The 23,801-nt window shown below is 39.9% G+C and overlaps 1 protein-coding gene across 1 annotated transcript in view; it reads right to left on the bottom strand.

Moving 5' to 3' along the window:
• Nucleotides 1-23,801, bottom strand: part of dnah9 (dynein, axonemal, heavy chain 9) — a 396,633-nt gene that overhangs the window by 170,238 nt on the left and 202,594 nt on the right. Inside the window, exons 44-52 of the mRNA XM_034193818.1 lie at nucleotides 23,316-23,523; nucleotides 21,837-22,002; nucleotides 21,084-21,186; nucleotides 18,932-19,171; nucleotides 7,278-7,439; nucleotides 4,529-4,725; nucleotides 3,221-3,383; nucleotides 1,604-1,727; nucleotides 326-468 (exon numbers count right to left, since the gene is read on the bottom strand). Of these exons, the coding sequence (XP_034049709.1) occupies nucleotides 326-468; nucleotides 1,604-1,727; nucleotides 3,221-3,383; nucleotides 4,529-4,725; nucleotides 7,278-7,439; nucleotides 18,932-19,171; nucleotides 21,084-21,186; nucleotides 21,837-22,002; nucleotides 23,316-23,523 (1,506 nt within the window). The remainder of the gene's footprint in view (nucleotides 1-325; nucleotides 469-1,603; nucleotides 1,728-3,220; nucleotides 3,384-4,528; nucleotides 4,726-7,277; nucleotides 7,440-18,931; nucleotides 19,172-21,083; nucleotides 21,187-21,836; nucleotides 22,003-23,315; nucleotides 23,524-23,801) is intronic.

Raw genomic sequence — 23,801 nt, 5'->3', positions numbered from 1 at the left:
CGAAGGCTTTTCTGAGCATGCCTGTGATTTATAGTGAAATCCAAAGCCTCTAAACTACATATTAATGTACATGTGAAAATGTCAGGAAAGACAAGTGTCTCAGGAGAGATGTATCACAAAGGCAGACACTTATCTGAGTTTTGGTTTTTAATATGGGTGGAGTGTGGTTGGCTGAGTGAGACGAGGGCAGAGATGATAAAGAACCTTCTTGATGAAGGCCGAGGTACAGTTTTGCCCTAAAGAGAGCTGCTGTCTCATTTGGTTTGGGCTGCTTGAATTCAGACTAACAAAGTACACGTGTCCTTGTGCTGTCTGACTGGATCACCTTGAGCTGTCTCCGAACCCGATCGATGAAGAACTTCCAGCAGCTTTCCCTTGTATCCATCAATCCCAGGCCTCGGACCTCTGCCCTCATGCTGCCAATGATGGTCTCCACCTCGTCATCTGGAAAGAGGTCCGGAATCTCTCCTTGAACAGATAAAAGAATTCAATCAGCCACATGACCAGAGTGAATCCCCAATGTTTTTTAAAACCACGCCCACCTTGTTCCTGTTCTTAAATTAATGTGAAGATGTTCTATCTCAGGAATAATAACTGGGGATTTTAACATTTTAGAAAGAAACAAACAAAAGAATTGTATCTGGTGTAAATGGAGCCAAATTTGATACGAGGTGTAAACTCTCGTATCAAATTAAGCCGTGCTAATAGAGGTCCTGACAGCTTGAGTTCATACAGCGGACTCCTGCTAATGAGTCTGCTGCTGACAGCCAGACATCCACAAAGACCAGCAAAGGCAGGAATGAGGACGTCAAAATACACACACACACACACTGAACCCAATGTTAATTCTGATATTTTAGCTTTTCACACTGATTGCTAAAATTTGGAGGAAAAAAAACCCCTCAAAATAAGTGAATGAGGTAACAATTTTTTGTTTTCACTCTACTTGAAATACACATCTTTGTCAAGTTAAAATGATTTTGTCTAGCTGATTTAGTTAGCTAAAGTTAATATATTTTATTTTAAACAAATACACATTTGTGAACCCTGTTGACAAAATTAATTAAAGCTACATTGTGTTGTATTTAGTGTCATCTAGTGGTGAGGTTGTAGACTGCATTATGCTCCTTGGTGATGGGGATTCGTGTTCCCTCGCCTTCTCTTGTGATATTAACATGTGCAATCCTTCATTTCTCAACAACGAGGGTTCTCAAACCTGTTAGCCTGCACTAGTAACCAGCAGACCGCGTATAGGAGAGAAACCCCGATCCCTTTCTGCGTTTATCAAAATGTAAAAAGCAGAGTAAGTATGTCCCTGCTGGGCTACTGTATCAACATAGTGGCCTCCATGGGGAGGGGGTACCACTGTAGAGTTTTTTTTTTTTTTATTAATACTTAGCAATGTTCTGTGGTTCACTTATGATCCCCTGAATCTAAAATCTAAATATCTCAGCTGTGCTTAAATTTATGCATGCTGTTGGGGTGCGTCCACTAAGTAATGCTGCTGAAATGGCAGCATCTTTATTTGTTGCTGTGGCAAAGCAAAAGCATTTCTGTTCCCGGTGCAACATGACACGCTGTAATTAGTGAAACCTGCTGTTACCCGAAGCCAACAGATCGTTGACCAGAACGAGGAACTTCTCGTCTGCTACTTGGGCGTCAGTCATTAAGAGCACAGTGCCAATATTCTTCACGCCAGCTTTGATGTAGAGGGATGCCAGGTCACCCTGGGTGATGCAGAGCGGGGGAGAGAGGGAGAGAGTGACACGCTTAATGAGATGGGGCTGTGAGAGAGCTGCAGATCTGCTGCTGTACACTGCAGTGATACAAGGCTGAGAGCAGAGTCATCACACTTACAGTGCATTTAGAAATTCAGATTAACATAAGTGTGAGTTGATGTCTGCCCCAAATGCTTTAAAATAAATCTCTTATTGGCCCATCACACTTTAATTAAAGCAGCAATAACACAATGTAAAGTTGCACATTCAAAACTGAATTGGAAGTATAGAAAAACACACAAAAAGTATTCAATATGCATGAAAATGTAGAGTTATACAGTCAGACACTTCCACAGAGAACTCATTTCATTCTGCCCTATTTGGACTGCTGCATTCACTTATTATGATTCCTGTGAAAATGGATTTCTGCCAAACACGTCCACAGACCTCATGGATCATTTCATACCTACTGGTAGATATTAGTTTTTATCTTTCAGTTTTAGATATGTCAACAGAGATAAATGTTAAAAAATAGTCTCATCACACAACTACACGCATCAACAAAAAAGAATTAATAGGTTTATGTATATTGATGGCGCACTGAGCCGTGGTGACATCCGATATTCCCTGCACTCACATTATCATTCAAATTGATCTGAATTTTTTTTTTTTTTTTGCTCACATGCCACAAAGATCTGAATTTGATTTTCTTTCAGAGCATATTTGGGCAACTTAGGCCACATATCGTGATTAGACCTCAACTCTGATGCACTGTGACTGTTAAGATAACAAGCGAGCATGTCTGCCAACACACATCTCTATCTGTGAGAAATGTTAGAGGATTGCATTTTCCTGTGACTCTACAGAAAGGTGGGGAACGATCCGAGGAGAACCAATACGTTTTGAAGCAGATCCAGGAATTTTTTTTTTCACTTTAACATTGCGATGCAGGGTATTTTTTTAAACATTTTTGTGAATTTCTCAAGAAATTATTTTGATCTTAGCACTCGACATAAGCCTGACTTTTTTTTCATAAAAATCTGTGAATTATCACGACTTTCCTTGGACAGGATGTCAGTATGACGCAGGTTACTTTCCCAGCTAAGGCCGGAACCACCTGGGTGGACTGAGATAATCTAGATTAAGTGTTTTATCTAAGGACACAGGCAGCTAGCATGAGTGGGATTCTATATACTGGCAGGCTGGCTCCTTATCCACTGAGCTACCTGCCCTGGAAATGTTAGCTAAAATTCCTGAATTGCCCCCTCAATCAAATCCGGTCTTCAATTCTTCGTTGCCCCATGTTCTACCCTTAAACCAAGTTTCATGAAAATTAATTGCAGACAAACAGTTGAAAACAAATACATGCAATTGTAAGTAAAACAGCATTACATCCAAATAAATGCATTAAATTGTCAAGAACAGAATGATTTACTTAGTATGCGAGAATTTGGGGTGTGTTTTTTTTTTTTTTTTAATGTGGTGTACGATCTTCTTCAAACCTTGAGGTCGGTAATACCATAGCCTTTTCTCAAGGTGATCTGGAAAACCTCCAGATTGGAGATGAAGGCAGCCAGTCGGGTCAGACTCTGCTTGCCGCTGCCGCCCACTCCGACCAGCAGCGCATTTCCCCGCGGAGACTCCAGGATTCGGTTTATACGACAGCTAGATGTGGAAGTGCACGTGGGAGGGAGGGAGGAGAGGTGTGAGGGAGAAACCAGTGGAAGGGTAGGAGATAAAACAGAGGAGGAGGAGGAGGAGGAGGAGGAAGAGAAGGTAAGCCAGAGGTGCAGAAAGAGACAATGTCTGACTCATGAGCACAAGCAGAAAAACACAGACATAACTTGTCTGTCTTCCTCTCTCTGCCCCTCACATCACTCATCCTCTCCACTCTGCTTCCTTCAGAAGTGTTAGTGGGAAATGTTTGAAAAATTAGATGAAATTGTGTTGTGCTCCTGAGAATGTTTGTCTTCAGTAAATCATAATGAATGTTGCTTCTTTCTCCATTTAAAATGTTAAACTGATTTCATTTGCATCATTTGGCATTTCTGCAGAAAGAAAATTTAATCTTTGGTCCTGATCTGAATCTCACTGCACTTGTCAATGAATCATTTTTACTCATAGCTTGTAGACATTCTGTACTCTGAACCCATTCAATTACACCAGAAACCCTTTGTGAACATGAAAACTGCCACTGGTGGGCTTGAACTCAAAACCTTCTTGCAGTGAGACGAGTGCTCACCATGGTGGCACCGTGCTGCAGATTCAGGTGAATTAGTGACTGTAAACATGCCAGATGTTGTCTGTGTGTGTTCACCTTGTTAATAGTTGCTGATAAACTGTGATTTTTCATTTGAAACAGTCCTGTTTGACATTTTTCTTGTAAGGCTGGTACGTAAATTAAGGTCGACACAAGGATTTGTTTTGGGAAAGGTCAAGGTCTTTTGGGTCAAAGATCAAAAGTTTGATTCCAACCACCAACCTACTTTCACCAAACGTGGCACACTCATGTAGGCAGGTCACTGAATTACCCATTAATGTTTGTTTGCTTGTTTCATTAAATAAATTGCATTTTGTAATCGTGCTCCACTGTTGTCTGCATTTTCATGCAGTTGTCAGGATATCTGCTGCATGACTCAGCCTGCTTCCACTTTTGACACATTATAAAATAGAACAGCTAATCCTCAAATTACTGTCATGCCATCAGATTGCCTTGACAGACAGGAGAGAAAATGATGGAAAAAACTTTTTTTTTCTTCTTGCAAACAAATTTTCTCTAACTTCCCTCTCCTGAGACAGTCCACACTCACATGTGAGCCATGGCGTCCTCAAACAGCACCAGGTTTAGTGTGGCATTGACCTCATTGTAGGAGTCCAGCAGCTCCAGCAGGGTTTTGTTGAGGCTGCTCCACGACTCCACAGCCATATAGTGCGACTCTCCAAGCCCACAGGCAAAGTGGCAGAACAGGTTCATCTCTTTGGCTTGATCCAGAGTCTCCTCCATGTCCTCGGAGGGACACACACACACACACACACACACACACACACACACACACACACACACACACACACACACACACACACACACACACACACACACACACACACACACACACACACACTGCTGTTGTAAATCCACAAACCTGTGTTATCACTGTCAGCAGAACATTAGTGTTCATCTTAAACAGTGTGTACAGTAGGATGTCATAGCTGTAGCAACCAAGTTTTACTGTCCAAGTCTTCACTGAAGAGATTTTATCTATTAACAAAATCTTATTGTCTTCATGAGCTAAAAGCTGCAGTAGGTGTGATGAATGACAAATCTTACAATCACGCAAACATTACATTACAAACATTATGCTGCATCGCTGCATTTATTTTCTTTGTGCACTTCCTTGCAAAACTGCAGCCTTCATTGTTTAAACCCTCGTCACACTGGGCCACATTTCCACGATGTCCGTAAAAAATTGAGTGGCCACAGTAAGAACTTCTACTGTTATATGTCGGACGCGGGCGGAGAACCAACCAGCGTTTGAAGTAAGACCCAGTATAAAATAAGCAGAGCACGGTACAAAGAATAACAGAATTTAATAACATAACAGTGATGTGCAGAACAAATAAGTGCGCGGTCTGGCGAGGTGGAAAGACGGTGCGCTCCCAGCAGCACAAATGGTCCGGAGCCAGAACAGTTCGGACCCAAGGACCCCGCCGACACCCCCCAGGTGGCCGCGACCAACCGAGTCTGTGAAAGAAGAAACCATCATGTGAGTCCACCACTCCACACACAGAGAGACCACTCAAAGGTGTACATAAACAGCAAACACTTCCTGGCTTAATCACCAATCAGCTTCCCACCCTGCAGGCATGGAACACCCAGTTAAATTCTCCACTGCAGTGGAAGCTGATTAAACGACTAACATAACAGCTCAATATAATAAGGTGTGAGGGACACCACATTTACTGACTGTACTCATGTTAGTCACAAAACCTAAAGTACCTCAGGAAGTGTGCTGACGAGCGTGAGACCTCACCCCCTCCTCTTTCACAGACCATGGCATCAAACCTGGTACGGTCTCTGCATCCATGATGATGAGATGGCTCTCTAGACGACGATCTCACCCGTCTGGTCACAAGGTCGAGTCTCTGGCAAATACACACTGTGTACTCCAGACTTAAATGCAACCATGCCCCAATCCATAAAGATGCACCACAGCTGTGAGTTCTGACGAGCTGCACATGACCAGCCTCAGGTGATCAGGGTGAGGTCCTAATAACTCAGCCACACAGCCACTCAGTCCTGAACGCATGCCACCTGGAAGGAAAAACAAAAGACAGAAGACAGAAACAAAAGGCAGCCAGGCACCCCAGCCATACAACATTCTACAGTGTAGCAGGAACACAGTGAAAACTGAAAAGGATGTGGTATGGTTTCAATGTACATGGACTATGGGGTCGAACTTTAGATGTTCAAAAATAAAAAAAATAAAAACACGTAGTGAGGACGTGGTCGAATCATGACGTAGTAAGAACTTAATAGGGACATTGTAACAACGGCACTGGTGTTCTAACTACATAATTAAAGATAGTAAGGACTTTGCTGCAGCATGCACGGGCTCACACAGCAGCAATCTGTGAACTCCTGGTGCTAAAACGCAGCCAAAAATAAATAACTAAAAATTTCCCTCACCTCTTCATACAAATCAAGGTTCACACCAAAGCATATGTCCCGTTTTATTAATGAACCTAGATGTAGTCACAAGAAAACTTGCAGAATGAATGAAAAAGCACAGTGTGTGGCACAGCACTTATAAGGATAGGAGTGATGCAGTGAGGATGTGGAATGCATGTGTGTGGCGTTATTGATTGCAGTAAGAATGTTGCAAGAACAAACTGGATGCAGTCGACGCGTGATCATGCACATGATAAGAATTTAGTGGAAACATGTTAGATGCTGTGAGATCATGGCAGGTATGTGATCAGGACGAGGTACGAAAGTGAAAACTGCACATTTTTCCCAAAGTTTTCAGGTCGCTAAAGTGCGTTCTTCAAGGTCTTCACCTGCAATGTGACAGGGTTCTTATGCAAAAACAGAAGATGGATGTTATGACGCAAAGGCAAATTGTCGTAAATTTACTGAATGCACCAGTTTGAAATAATAGATTCTGGAGTGGATTATTCTCTCCCTCCTTCTCCTCCTTTGGGTGTGTGGATACATAGAGTTGTCTGGGTCTTCATTGTGCCATGACTACTGTGCATGCAACAGACCCAGAGAGGCTAGTGAAGGAGCAGTGGACAGAAAACCATTAAAATGTTTTCCAATTTGCTGGGCTGACAGCGCACACCCTGACAGCCAGACCCCATACAGCACTGATTAATATTCTCTCCAACCCTCTGCTGGCTCTCTAACATTTCTGCTCTCCTCTTTCTCCTCGCTGCGTTGGCCACTGATGTCCAGGTCCAGACACAGAGTAGGGCGCCTAATGGCTCCCCCACCCTCCCCCCACCCCCACCCGGCCGCCAGTGCTTGTCTTCCTCCACTGAACTTTGTAAAGCTCTCACCTCGAAGAACTTTTTCGCTGTGTCCGCCTGCAGCTTATCAAAGGCCTGGAAGTCTTGCTCCTCTACCAGCTTGTCTCTGTAGACCCGGCTGGACTCGTGCAGGTAGACTTTCAGCAGGTCCGTAGGGGTTTTCAGACACTCGCTGGTGCAAAACAGAATGCCCTGGGCAAAGAGAGGGGAGGAAGAGGCTCAGAGTTTCATTCCAGGGAGCTGATTTGGACCATTTACACCACAACAAGGAGGAAAATACAGAAGACCCGCTCTGGGTAAATCAATAGCTATCGAGTGGGCACACTGTTAGTAGGTGTGTCGCAGAAACTGAGAGAATAATGGCAGCGCTGTTCTTTCATCGCACTGCCTCAGAAGTGCTGCTGCATGTGGAGATAAATTCCACGGGCAGGAGGTGGTGAGGGGAATTATGAAAAATCAAAAAGGAAGTCTGCAGATGTCTTTAATGCTTCCAAAGGCTTTTTCTGTTTTGACAAAACGGCTGAGCGCTGCAGTATTGCTCCATCTGTTACACAGAGCCGCGGCGTTCAGCTGATTACTCAGTACGGCAATGCAGCTCATGAAATCAACAACCATTTTGATCTTTCATCAATTAAATTGAGCAAAAACATCAAACCTACATTGGTTACAGCTTTAACACGGGAAATCATTCAGCTTGTTTGTTTTTAATTAATGCACTGCAGAAACTCAAAATACTATTTGTCTAATATGTAATTACACTTCATATCAGACACAATCACCTAACGTAAAATGTTCAGTAAAATATGAGAACTGTTCATTGACAATTTCCACTTTTTCCATTGGTGATATTTTTTAAATGACACAGACCATAAATGTATTTAGTGAAAATCTAGGACTTGTTACTGCAGGTGATTGTGTCTAATATTAAAGTTACTAGAAATTAGACAAATGTAGTTGGGAAGGTTTTAGAGGTTTTGCAGTGTGTGAACTGAATTTATTCTCTTTATTATCATTGTAAAATTTTGTTTGGGAGAATCATGAGTTCTTGGAAACTGAGACGGATTCCCAGTATTGTGCAAAACTAGGGTACTGGAAGAACTGGTTTCTATTCTAATTGTGTAACCATTTCTGTGTTTAGGTGATAAAACTACATAATATCTTGTATGTGGTCTCCTGCCAATTATTGGAAAATTACCTCAAATTTAATCAAGTTTTTTAACAACTATTTTATGATTTTATAATCGTCAGCAGTTGCTTTTATGTTATTGCCCACTTGGTACTACACCCCAACGAAATCATTTTATTACATTTTTTATTACTGTTTTAAAATGATGTTTGTAACTTAATTTATTAGTTTCTTTAACCAAGTAAAAACAAATCTCACACTTGACTTTTGTTGTAATAAAAATGTTTGAACATTTCAAACTATATTTCTTTTGGGGAAGGAGAAAAAGAAGAAGGAAAAAACATCAACGCAATAAAATATGGTGCAAGAGCCTGTGCACCATATTTTGTTGTCTTACATGTCTTTCTTCTGAGCAGTGCTTTTCCTTTTAACGAGCTGTCGCTGAGAAAATCAGGCAGGTGGCCATGCGGGTGTCTGGATGGCCTGACTCAGATTTTGATGAAATTTTCACCAATTACCCTTCCAACAGATTGATAAGGCATGGTAAAGTGTGTTTTTTTCATCAGACCAAATTTTACTCCATTTTTGGTCAATTCAAAATTTGATGTCAAAACACCCCGAGAATCCGTTACATTAAAATATATTATTATTAGTCAATATTTTGCCTATTTCAATAAATAAGGCATCATTTTATATGTTTTCTGATATGGGGAGTTCATTTATGCAATTACTTTTATGATCAGAGGTCAAAGTCACTGACGAAGATCAAGGTCAAGACTCTGCAATTTTTTATTGTATTTTTTACTAATTTTCATATTCAGTATGTATTATCACCAGAATTGATAATACTGAGATAGTGAATCAGTGTGATAGAAGAGATTATTGCCTTTATATTGATATGCAATATGCAATAAGACAATATAACAGACTTTTTTTGTCCAAAAAATTCAATTTGGAGACTGACCTTGGAATTACGCAGTGACCTTGACCTCTGATGCTAAAACTAACCCCATAGTTCTACTCCCTAGATTTGAAAACATATAAATTGATACTTTGGTTGCTGAAATAGGTAAAGTATTGACTGGAATAATGAGATTCAAATTTGATGAAATAGAGAGGGATTTTAAAGAACATTATTTTGCCAACCTTATAGACCTGAATTCTGTTAAACACCAGTCATATTGCATATCAATATAAAAGGCAATAATGTCTTCTATGAGACTGATTCATTAAAAGCTCAGTATTATCAGTTCTGGTGGTAATACATACTGCTGAATATGAAAAATTGGCAAAAAAAAATTGCAGCATCCTGACCCTGACATTTGTCATTGACCTTGACCTCTGATCATAAAACTAATTGCATAAATGAACTCCCCATATCGGAAAACATGAAATGATGCCTTATTTACTGAAATAGGCAAAATATTGACAAATATATGAGGACTTTCAAATTACCCGCTCACCAGGATTTGGTGCTAAAAGCTTCCGCCTATAAAATTCAAAAAATGTTGATTATAGAAATATAAGGAAAAGTTCCACTGAAGAGACAATGGTTTACAGAGGTTCAGGGCATCCCTGATGATGCCTCATGCACAGTTTTTATAACCATGTGCTCGGATTTGAATATTGCTTTGTCAAAGTTGGCCATTTTTATTACATATTTTAATGTAACAGATTCTCAGGGTGCTCTGACAGTAAATTTTGAATTGACCAAAAATGGAGTAAAATTTGGTCTGATGAAAAAGAAACTTTACCATACCTAATCAATCTATTTGAAGGGTAATTGGTGAAAATTTCCATCAATATCTGTGTCGGGCCATCCGGACACCCCCGCCTGATTTTCTCAGAGACAGCTCGTTAAACAAAGCAAAAACACCTTCTTACAAAACCCAATAAAAGCTTCAGCTTCAGAGTTGAAGATTTCTGCAATTATTTTTTTTCTTTTTTGAGCTATAAACTTGTCAATGGCAGCAACTTTAGCACTTTAGGAGCCACACTTTAATTGTACCCTCTGGAATTTATCTGCTGGAACTGAATTTACTGTCAAATTGCACTCTATATTTTATCAATAATTCATGGCTCTGTGACCTGACCTGAAGCGTTTCCTAGCTGGAAAGATAAAATAAGAGGAAGCTGATTTTAGGGGTCATACCTGTGGAGATTTAGTTATGCTGCAAAACAGTTTTCATAATTGTTTTGCATTTTTGTTTCACAGTATATATATTTTTTTTTCAAGTGACAAATGACAAAGTTTTTATTCGGCACACAAAATATTCAAATAGAAAAAAATGAACAATTCCACAAACAAACACAGACAAAACTAGTGAGTCCGAAAGGGTGTGGGCTGAAGCAAAGCTTATTAGCGTCCATCCCTGCTAGTACAAGTCCAACAATTGTAATCAGTCATATTTACATAAATACAAATTCACTACTTCATGTCGACACACAGACATACACATCAATATACTATTCACTTATAATTATATTTATATAGCACCAGATCACAAGAAAGTCGAATCAAGGCACTTTACGCCAGTAAGGACTAACCTTACCAACCCCCAGAGCGAGCACTAGGCAACTATGGTGAGGAAAAACTCCCTATAAGGAAGAAACCTCAAGCAGACCAGGCTCTTGGGGGTGACCCTCTGCTTGGGCTGTGCCATATATACATACGTATATACTTTACAAACATAAATATATACATACATATACACAGTCACTTATATACATATACACCTACCCATATCTATATATCTACATACGCATATACATACCCACACATTCAAATATACAATAAGTCCCACTTATAAATTGAACATTCCATATAAATCAAATTATATTTGCTTCTTTATGATACTTAGACATGATGTTCTTTTTGAGTAGTTTCTTAAATCTTACTAAGGTACTACTCATTCTAACCTCTGTTGAACATTTGTTCCATTTCCTCACCCCAACCACAGACACACAAAAACCCTTTATATTTGTTCTTACTGGTGGTTTCATAAAAATTGCACAACCTCTTAAACTATATCTGGATTCCCTCAATCGGAACAGACTCTGGACATGTCTCAGTAAGGCTTGGTTTTTCGCTCGAAATAAAGTTTGAACTGTAATGTAATCGACCAAATCTATGAATTTTAATAAATTTAAAGACACAAATAGAGCATGAGTTGGTTCACGATATTGTTTATTGCAGATGATTCGTATGGCTCATTTTTGCAAAAGGAATATTGGATTGGTATTTGATTTGTAAGTGTTTCCCCATGACTCAACACAATATGTCATATATGGCACCATCAGAGAATGATATAAAGTAAGTAACCCTTCTTGCGGCAGTAGGTCTTTGGCTTTATACAAAATGGCTATAGTTTTTGACAATTTTGATTTCACATAATTTATATGTGGTTTCCAGCTAAGTTTATTATCAATTATAACACCTAAAAATGTATTCTCTGTTACTAACTCAATTTCCTTATTGTTTATAGTTAAATTTTTACATTTGGGTGCCTGTTTATTTCCAAATATAATACATTTAGTTTTCCCAAGGTTGAGTGACAACTTATTAGCATCAAAGCAAACCTTAAATTTTTCCAGTTCTTTCTCCACTATGTCCAGAAGCTGTTCAAGATTTTCACCGCTACAGAACACAGTTGTATCATCCGCAAAAAGGACACATCTCAGTGAACTCGACACCCAACTTATATCATTTATATAGATTATAAACAACAAAGGACCCAGCACTGAGCCCTGCGGCACCCCACATGTGACATCCCTGAGTTCAAAATTTGTATTATTGAATTGAACATACTGAAGACTGAAGTCTGCCTTGTAAATAACTAGCTATCCATTCATATGCCAGACCTCTGATTCCATATTTCTGCAATTTAATTAATAGTATTCCATGGTTAATTGTGTCAAACGCTTTCTGTAAATCAAAAAAAACACCTATTGTGTATTGTTTATTGTCAATTGCAGTTGCTATACTTTCCACAAAGTCCATCAAAGCATGTGATGTAGTTCGAGACCTTCTGAATCCATATTGCTCTTCACAAATGATGTTATGCTTCAGTAAATAATCATTTAATCTTTTAGCAAATATTTTTTCCAAAATTTTGGAAAATTGTGGCAGGAGTGATATAATTAGAAAATGTGTGTTTGTCACCAGTTTTAAACAGAGGAATTACTTTGGCTATTTTCATTTGAGAAGGAAATTTACCAGTACTTAGTGACATATTCCAAATATAATTGAACGGTTTTACTATACAATCAATAACTTTTTTTTTTTATAAAAGCCATATCCAAATTATTAAAATCAGTCGATTTCTTACTTTTTGAACCATGAACCAGATCAAGTATTTCCCTTTCATGAGTACCACCAATGAACATTGAAACAGATTTGTTAAACGCTGAATTATTTACCCAGAAGTTATTAGTTGATGAGTCAATTTTACTGGCAAGATTTTTACCCACATTAACGAAGTATTCATTAAAGTGTTCAGCAATAGACTCGTCGTTATCAATCGTGATGTAGTTGTTACTCTGAAAAAATGAAGGATAATCTCTAGTTACTCTATTCTTTTTTACTATTTCATTTAATATGTTCCATGTGTTTGATGTTATTTCTATTTTTGACAAGTAACTCATAATATATTTTTTTACTGAGTCTCATGATATTGATTAACTTATTCTTATATGTTTTATACTTACTTTCAGCTTCCTTAGTTCGTAGTTTTATGAATTGTTTATATAGTACGTTTTTCTTTTTACATACCCTCTGAAGCCCCTTAGTTATCCATGGTTTGTTGCTATATTGATTTCTATATATTTTGTCAACAAATGGACAGTGTTTATTATACAAACTGGAAAAAAAATGGAAATGAAAGCATCATATGACCTGTCAACATCATCAACAAAAACATCTGACCAATTCTGACTTGATAAATCCTCCCTTAAATTATCAATTGTTTCAGGTGTTACTTTTCTACTCATGAATTTGATATTGCTTCGATACATACAACAACCCTCCAATGCAAAGACTGAGAAAACTGGTAAGTGATCACTGATATCACTGACCAGTAGTCCCCCACTAAGATTACCGGATATAACGTTAGTTAAAATATTGTCAATGAGAGTTGTTGTATCCATAGTTATTCTGCTAGGATGATATTAGCCTCTGTTTTTGTAAATCAGTAGTTTCTATGTCTTTGTTGGTGAGGAAAAACTGACTGACCTCGAGTTCACAGACGGTGCTCACCAGAGAGAGCAACAACTGGATGTCTGTGGTACCAGGTCTCCTCTGAGGATCATTGAGTACTACCAGCACAACTTTGTGTCAAACAAACTGTTACTTAGGGAGACTCCAATGAGGAGCATCACTTATGTTGAGAGGGAACACCAGCTATGACATTCTGGCCGTGTGGTACGCTTCTTGGTGGATGATCCAGCACACAGGTGTTTTGGCGTTGAGGACCCTGGCAGCTGGAGGAGGACAAGGTGACGCCCATGTTTCACCTGGCGGCAGCAGATAGACAGTTATTTTCAAGAGGTGGGGATGAACCGGTTGTCTAACTGGGTGGCTGCCATCCTGGACTCAGGGAAGTTCTGTGGTGTGAAGCATGTGGTGATACATGGCACCAGCAGACCTGACCTGATGTGACCCCACAGCCCTGCAGTTCTGCATTCTAAAAAGTTGGAATTGAAGCAGAAAATTATGGCAATGAAAAGTGACTGATGTGTCTGCGTGACGTGATGATTTTCTATCCCGACGCAGCCAGGTGTAACTCGGCATAATTTAGGTTCTGCACAGAATTCGATCTGTTCAGGACGAGGAAGGGGAGGAAGGCGCACTGAGGCGCTGTTTGTTGCCCTCTGCACACAGTCACCGAGCAGGCGGAGACTTGGGCAGACAGATGTTGTGAGTTTCCAGAATTTATTCTAATCAACAGAATAATCTCTGGGGGAAAAGCCATCTGAATGTGATCTGTCTCCGACAACTACGCTGTGACAACTAGTCATCTAAATCCACCGTTTGATGGTGCAGATGGGCGGCGTGCCGTGTGCACAGACACGTTCACGCGTGTGCGTTATTTGAAACAAAGCTGGAATTATTGTCACCACTCACAAAAGTGGAGATGGTGGTTTTTCTGTGACTTTTTAAGTCTTTTGACTGGTGGAGTGTTAATGAATCTGCCCCTTTCTACTCCATTTCATTGCTTAATGGGATCAATCGTGACATCTCACATTTACTGTGTAAAAGTGTGGCTGAGCAAAACAAAACACCATATGGCAACTCTATATAACAGTCATACTCGCAGCTTTGCTGTTTATCAAACAGCAAAGTGCGAACAAACTGAGCAGCAAACAGAAGTTTGTTTCGCTTCCATTTGGTCGACTTTGGCAGACTATCTCATCCTCGCAGCCCCTGATCTTTCCTTGCTTTGTTGGACTCGGAGAAGAGGGATTAGAGTTCTGGGTGTCAGCATGTATCTGTCTGTACGTCTGCACAGTTTCCAATAACCTGACAGCTGCTCTGAGCCCTAAACAACGCTTTCCTCGCTAACAAATGCACCCAGCTGACTTTCCCAAACATCATTCAGACATATCGTGCAGTCAGTACAGTTCGGTCAGACTCGCTCTGCACCATGAGCTTCATGTATTCCCTTTCTTCCTCTCTCTCTCGTATCTGTCCTTGTCTTTTACTCTCTTTCTGTTATCGCCTTCCTTTCCTCTTGAGCTTCAAGGAGCTCATTTAGGCTGACGTGGAGGAGACAGGTCCTCAGACATGCCCGGTGGTCCTCGCACAGAACGAGCAGAGCTGTCTCTGCCGACGCTCCCAGTCGGACTCAGAAGTGTATGCTTTGCCGTATTAGTCAAATTCAGCTACTGTAGATCACTGTAGTACATCTAATTTAACATCTGTGAAGCGTGATGATCACCCACTGTTTGGACAGAGTAAAGTATCAAGGAGAAAATAGTACAAGAAAAGAGGGAAGGTCTCTGTATGTTCTTGTAAAATGAATGGAATCTTTCATTTAAAAAGAGAAATTATCTTGAAATTATGTATTTAACATATAATAATAAGGATTGGAGGACTTTGCCAAGGATAGGGAAGTGTGGGATGAGCTGCTTGGTCTACTGCCACTAACAACCCAGACCCGGAAAAGTGGCACAAGAGGAATAAATGAATGTATTTAATACAGTCTGGATACAGACTGCAGGAAATATCAAATGTTGATTTTATGTCACGGGGTCATGCACACTATGTCCGAAAGGTTTAATTGCACTCAGAGTATGAGTGTTAATCAAAAAATGGAAAAATGGGCAGTCTCAACCATTAAGGTTTTTTTTCTTGCGAAATGAAACACTGAAGCTTAAATACATTGACTATAGTGCGTTAACAATGCGCTGTAGCAGAGAAATTAAACAAAAATTTTATAATCTTCTGATCTGTGTAAGGGAAGCAAAGGCTGATTCGACAGCGATGGGATGAAATACGTTCAACTGAACCTGGATCATTCCCAGAATTCAATAAAGTCTTCCTCTTATAATGATCAGGATTAAGTTCAAATTTGGTGGAAATCAAATGAGAATATTATATAAAAAACAAAAAACATGCTGATGAGAATGAAAACATAACCTCTGAAGTATACATGACTGAGTCCAACTTAAGAGAATTAATTAATTTTCTGCTTGCTTGTGGAAATAAGTTCTACATTGGTCCCGAGTCCCACTGGTGTCGGTGTTTATCTCCAGACACAGTCGTGTGAAGCGGATGAAAGACTATGACTCCAAGTAGATGGGATACCAGTCCATCACAGGTCACTTTCAAAGTCAAGGCTGATACCCTTTTTCGGCTGGGTGGACTGAGACGATGCAGAGGAAGTGTGTTGTCCGAGGATAGGGACCAGTAGTGTGCCCGGTAATCAAACAACAATAACAAAAATTACAAACAGCTCATGTCATTATTACACCAAGTCAGCTTCTGGTTTCCGGTGTCGCCGACCGAACAGCCCCCCTTTTATCAAGTGGAAGCTCGCAATAACAGTTGTGTTCAGACTGTTTTCTTAAACATTTTCACGAATGAGAATGTTAATATTGTGCTTGATATTGGAAGCTGTCATTATTTTTGTTTATAACCATTATTTGAAAGAAAATAGCCAAATGTTACTCAGATCTGGGATAAAGCAGAAACAGATGGGAAACGAGAGGAAAAAAATGAAAGACGAAAATTTATGCATGAGCTCCAAGTACTTATTATTCAACAACAACCCTTTAACCTGAGAGTTTTGACTCAGAATAACAGCAGTGATCCTCTCATAGCACAGCTTTAATTGTTGCCTGGACCTGCTTCCTTTGTCACTTTCAAAAACACCTTTGCACACAGTGAGCCGCTGAGCTCCACTTTCCTCCTCATTAGAGTTGATCATAATGAGGCGTTTGCCTTTGGCTACATCTGCAAGTTCCAAAGTTTGAAAAAACAAAAACAAAGTGAATCACCACAGCTTCCCCAATTACTTCAAGTGAGGCAAACATCTGAAACGTCAGCTGGGAAAACAGTGACTGACAACAGTGTTGGCTTTTTGCTTGGAAATTAGAGAAAGCCCTTGTAATGTCACGCCGAATGTTTTGCCACTTCTAAAGGTGGAAAAATGCACAGTGATGCTGTGGGAAAATTATAGCCAAGGCAGAGCTGTGAGCTGCGAGGCTGTGGGCCACGAGGCTGTGGGCCGCAAGGCTGTGAGCCTCTCGCTTCTCGCCGGCTGTCCTAAGGTGTCAGAGCCAGAAGCTGGATAGGTTCAAAGCAAGTTCGAGGAGTCTCTACAGTACCCAGGAGCTGGGTGGAGGCTTTGTGGATATTTGACATCCAGTCACGCTGTGCAAAAAAAAACAAAAAACAAAGCCTTTGACAAAATACACAGAATGGCCTCTTCAAAAAATGGGTTCAAAGATCTGATGGAGAAGGAGCGGGTGATCAAGCTCTACAAGGTCTGTGGGATCACCAGGGTTTGAGCTTTATGTTACTAATTATATTTAATGCCAACCTGCTGCAGGAGGGTCCAACTGACGACACGTTTAACCGTTTTGAGGAATAACATCTCATCTTTAGCCTACTAAATTATCAGTTAATCAAGAGCAATACAGGAAATGGTTTAATCTTGCATAATATGTTTGTACCTTGTGAATGGGGATATGGGGGGTGCACACTCCCCAACTCTTTGGTTATTCTTGTTAAATCTGCTTTGTTTACTTTTATTTTCTGAAATCTTAAAATCAATCAAAAATATAAATGACAAAAAAGAACAATATAAAATTGTATCAGCTTAAATCACAATGTAGAGTATTATTATATATGTCAGTGTAATATTACTAACCTATATGTGGACTAATATCTTTATGAATTGATGTTTATTTGGGACTGCTGTGGGGTAAAGACATCATTTGATTTACTGTTTTATGGACTCATCCACTGATAAGAAATACACACCAGAATTGATCACCAGAGATACCAATTGTTATTTTCAACTCTTATAATAACAACAGACTTGAAGAGACAAGTATAATACATAGAGGATATCACAGAGCATCTACGTGTTCTCTGCATGGTCTGTTAAAAATAGACTGAGAATTCAGCATGATGAAAAATGAAGTTTCTCAGGCTGACTGGCTTAAAGCATTAATTATACAACAGAGCGCGTTAAATGAGAGCCTGCCCTCCGTAAAATCGTGGAGAATTTTGAAAGAAATATTACCCCAAACGGTTCTCCCCTGACAGCCCTTGTGCTCCGATATTATATTCATTAAAATACATTAAATCATCACTAACACCCGTGGAAGTGAAAATCCATTCTATTCTCTGTTCCACATATTTCAGACTTATTTCCAGCTTTTAGAAGCAGCTCTTAAATCAATAATCATTTAGATGAGAAATTAGTGACAGAGGCATGGCTCTTCTTTTGTGGGAAACAGAGCTGTGAAACACAGAGCAAGTCAAGATGCAATGGTTAACGTTTTTTAGCCAACTTTTGACACTGTATTGTGAAGGCAGAATAATAATAATAATAAAAAAACCTTCTCAAATATAAATGTGCATGTTAGTTTGTGCTGGATGGATAATTTTCTTCTTTTCTTTTTTTCCAGAGGTGGGTTTGGGGACTGTGAGTATGTGATTTTATTTTGAGGATGATCTAAATGAAAATTCAGAACTTTGTCCGAATGTCTAATTGAATGAAGAATAATACTAAAATGTGTGCACAGATTGACAATATATTGCACAGAGATGGTCTGAGAAATAGGAAACAGTTGATTAAATGTTGACTGATTTGGATCTGCTTTGAACATTTTTTTTGAGTCTTCACCATTTTTTGCTCTTGCTTTAGTGACTCAGCTACCAAGCACATTCCTCTGTGTTAAATTTCCAGTGATATGCTTAAAACATTTCAGTGTGAAGTGCAGGACTGTGCAAGATTCAGAATCATTCAATTAAATGAGTCACGTGGATTCTGTGGGAACAAGCATCTGTTTCTAGAAGGGAACTCTGAGTATCTGTTCCATGTGTCACCTGGAATATGTTGGAGAGATCCCGCAGGTTGAATATGTAGTGGAACTTGACTGCAGTGGGCAAAAAGCTGGATGAGACCTGTTGGTGTAGTGCTAGAGCTAACTGGACCAGGGCGCTGCAGGTCTTCTGCAGTGCGGTGCTGAAACCTTCAGGCATCAGGTGCTGCATCAGAATGGAAGTGTAGATGGTGCTCAGGGCCTCAGCTCCGGGAAAAGACAGCGCAAAGACGCAGAAGTGCCGCTAGAAATGTAAAAAAAAAAAAAAAGATAAGGAAAGCAACAGTAAACATGCTTTTTTTCAGCAATGGTGCAGAACAAATGTGAAGGCGTTTTTTAAGATGATACCTACGATAATCAATATCTGACAGGAACCAGACATACAGTGATGCCTGGTAAATAATACTTCATTCAAATCTGAAGAAGGGTCACTGAAATATGTGGCTGCCTATGACATGCTTCATTGCTCTGATTGGTTGTATGTCTATCTAATAGCGTCCAGACGCACTTTGTGTGCGTCCATTGGAACGGGCCCTTGCTAATGACACTATGAGACAACAAGAAGAGCAACGGCAGGTCAGCTCGGCCAGGGGTGGGCAACGAGGGCTAAGACAGACGGGCTTTCCTTGCAACTAATCACCTCAGCAGGTGGGATTGCTGATGAGCTTCTCCCCTGAACATAAAACCCCTGATCATTAATGAAATCACCTGTTGAGGTGATTGGTAGCAAGGAAAACCTGCAGTGTCTTGGCCATTCATGGCACATGACTGCCCACCTCTGAGCTAGGATAAGCTAGGGTAAGGCTATCATCTTTAACAAATCTTTCATAAAAGAGTTTTCAGACATTTATTACACTGAACAGAATGCTTCTGTCTGTTTAGAGCCAACTCAAGGGCAACTCTGGGCAGTGTCCCAGGAAACGGGTCTGCACATTATCCAGACTTCAAATGAGACAACAGCTACTGTCGTATGCAGGAAAAATGCCAATATCTGTAAAAAATGAACACATTCTTGAGTGGAGTGACTCTTTAATATTTAACATCAACAGCACAAAGATGGACAGCATAGTGGCTTAGTGGTTAGCACTGCTACCTCACAGCCAGAAGGTTGTAGGATGTGTTGTGTGGTTGTTCCCTTTTCATGTGACCATATTTAATATTCTGACCATTACTATGAGCCATTTGACATATTTTATGTGTTTTAGAACTTGTATTCCAGCTAATGAGCATGCTTTGTTTTGTTTTCTGTTTAACATTACCACGTTATTTATGCGTTGCGGGAGTCTGCCTCCAGTTTCCGATCAGTGTGTATTTGCACCGATTTACTGAGTGAATAATTATTTTCCGTCCCATGTGTTTGGCAGTAAATAAACGTGACTTCCGTTCCATTTGAAATCACTGACTAACAGCCACACGAGGTGAAACACAGACTTTGAATCATTACACGTTTTAGTTCTCCAGCTAAAGTCTCCTCATAATTCACAACCACCTGTTTAATGTAAATTATGTATATGTTGGAAATAGATGTGGTTTAGCGCTTTTTCAAATTCCACAATATGACTTTATTTTTAAAGATTCATTATAAAATGAAGTATTCTTACATATGCAATACACAATGTGTGTACCTAGGATACAGGAATTTGATGGGGTGCACATAATACAATCCCTTTAAGCCGTTTCAGCAGTGTTGAGGTATTGCTTCCATATTTGTGTAGTAACTCAAAGGAGGCATTGTGATGCATCGTCTCCACCCTTTCTGACAAACTCCCGGCTGTCTGACAATCACCTGAAGTCTGAAATGTCACACACACTGACACATCTACAAGCAAACAACAGATCCCCGCCCTCAGGCAAATCTGTGTCATTTCCAAAATGCTCCAACATAATGTGCCGTAATGCACTTTTGTTTGGCCCATTCATGCACCGCTGATTGGATTTTCACAAACCTTGAAGGAAAAGTGAATGAACTACACTCACACTACAAACAATGTGGTGCCTCTGCTTATGCTTTGACAATGAATTTAAAGCGGCCAGTGTGTCGTGTGAGAAATTTACACAGAGTGTGTACAACAGCACGTAAAATCTCCATATTTTGATAATGGCTGGAAGCATAACGGTCGTCTGTGTGAGAACAAGCAAGGTGTGCTCGTGTGCACCTGCAAACGTGGATTGATGGTGAAACTGCCAGATGTGGGGTTCATGCAGGACACGTATTGAACATTGTGTATTTCCTTCAGAAGCAGCTTATTCCGGTCGTACCTGGGAGTAGACAAAAACATTATTATTTGTCAGATTTGCATGCACACAGGCGCTCACACAGCTCGAGTACAGCCCACACTCCATGCTGTTATGGATATGGATGCCTTGGCTCCCACTTAAGCTGGCGTGCCTCAGTCCCCCCCATTTCATACCTGAAATCCTCCCTGCATATGTCTAATGGGCTGACTGTGTCTAAGCCAGTCGGCCCGTGTCTGCCGCTGTGGAACCATGTTCAGAACAGACATCACTGTGCCACAGAGATGAGCAATGCAATCCTTTTAAGGGGAATCGCAGAAACCCGTTCTCATGTTTGACTTTTTGACATTCATAAAACCTGTATGGTATTGGTACTGAGGCGGTCGCCTGTGTGAATATTAACAAGAAGGTTTTCGCAGCAGAAAGGCTGTTCGTCTGAATTATGAGGGCATTACACCTATCATCTCCTGGCACTCCATTATCTGAAACTATCTTTTTCTGTGTTATGGCACGAAAAACTGCCTTCAATATCTGTCATTCAAGCAAATAAAATGAAGAATAAATCCAACACCCATGAAGTGAAACTTGAAGAACAAAAATATTATTACCTGTTAGATGCGTGCACTCGTGTTTCCACTTACGTACACAGCTGTGTGTGAGTGAGAGAACCTCACCAGTGGTTATAGTCCATGTGCTGGCGTATGAGCGTGTGAGGTTGGACCGTGCCGTACGTGTCCACCTCCGGCATGTTCAAGTCATCTATGAAGTAGATCAGTCTCCTGTTGCCGGGAGGTCCATAGTTGCGACCTGCTTTCTTCTCCAAGGGCTTTTCTAGCACAGCTGAGAAGAAAAATGAGCAATCGAAGGAGGTATAGTAAAACTATCACGTAAGAAATAGCTCTGGAAAGTATAAAAGTTAAGAGATTGTATTTCTGGAGTAGTTTGAAGCAGAGTGTGGAAGGACATTTTTCAGTGGTGAAATACGAGTAGCCAAAGTCCATCTTGGAATCCATTATTATTTCTCTCATGACAGGAGAGTTCAGCTAAATAACACTGCTGACTGCAGCGGACATTTATAACAAAGCACCAAAAAAAAAAAAAGAAAAAAAAAAAGAACCTACTCACAAGTGAACGTTTGATTTTCTAATTGCTAAAATATGTGCATCATAGCAATTATACCTTTAATGTTCCTGACTATTATTTCACTATTTTTTAGACAAAATGGGTGAATCACTCTCTACAAGCAGCTCTGTAGCTCTAAAAGCAACAGTGAAGCAACAAATCAGCTCGGAGCAACATTAGAACTTGTAAGGGGAGGTGATGGTCTAGTGGTTAAACTACTGGGCTTGAGGCCAGAGGATCCTTGGTTCAAATCCCAGTGTGACCGGAAATCATTATATTATTTGTAAAGCGCTTTAAGCGTCTGATACAGATGGAAAAGCGCTATACAAATGCAGTCCATTTAAGTGATGTAAGAGTGGCAGTAATGATGCAACACACAACACCATGAACAAGTACATACACCAAAACCCCAGAAAAAACCTGCAACTGTCCTGAACTTAGAAACACAAGCAGGGATGATGCACCAACAGCATAACATGCTAACATAGCATCAACAGGGCATCGTTATCTTAGAACAAAAAGAGGTTGACCATAGTTTATGTGTATTCCCAATATTCTATCATTAGCAATGTTAGCACACCTTTGTAATCAAATATAGTTGAATGCTATCCGAGAGTGCTAGCTAGCAAGAAGCAAGCCACATATTCAGCATTTTCAGTTAAATAATTAAACATTTTGAGATACAACCGGAAAAATTAAACTTTCAGCAATGAATTCTGCAATTAAAGAGGTAATTAATGTTGGTACATTGGCAAAACCTACAATTTGTATTCTATTTAGCCATGCTAGTGGTGGCATTGTTGTGCCGGGAAGCCAAGTTCATTTGCTATTTAGCATGAGAATGGACCATTAAGTAGCAAATATAGCCAAATATAAAATACACAGTCTCAATAGAGGCCCAAAGCATTCATATAATGTTGCTTTTGTTTTATTGGATTGTAATAAGATCCAGCAAGCAAAACATGCATTTTTACACCCACTGTGTACCAGTATATACTATAACAACTGATATGTAACAGCTGGATACCAACCTTGCAGCATAGCAGAGGTTGTGTAGTAATTAAACGGGACATTTTTTATCACGTATTTATCTGTATCCAGTGATCTCAGTTTGTCCCCAACTAGGACAGACTTCCCATTCCCAGCATTCCCAACCAACATGACAGGTCTTTGATGCTCCAAGAGGCGATCCATGAAGTATCGGATCCGTACGGTCTCTGTGGTGTGTACCAGACATGCCTGCACATGGAGAAAAACATTAAAAAACAGAGTTTCTGTAAACTAAAGCGCCATTGCAGTCATCAATATTACATTTAAATACACACATAGTAACCTTCATTTTCTTAAAGGACAAGTTTGGGATTTCAGTTGATTTAATATTAGACCAAAAAACAGGTGCTTTGTATTGTAAAAATGATCAATAATAAAGGATTATTAACCAAGCAATGAGAGTTCAGGCAAGTGTTCAGGCTTCATTCGTCCCGCCAAGGTCATGCAGATTTTGCTGCACCTCTTTA

This window comes from Thalassophryne amazonica, chromosome 18 (genome assembly GCF_902500255.1).
Source record: "Thalassophryne amazonica chromosome 18, fThaAma1.1, whole genome shotgun sequence".
NCBI lineage: Eukaryota > Metazoa > Chordata > Actinopteri > Batrachoidiformes > Batrachoididae > Thalassophryne > Thalassophryne amazonica.
The sequence above is the reverse complement of the archived record's forward strand: the minus strand, read 5'-3'. Positions and strand labels throughout refer to the sequence as shown.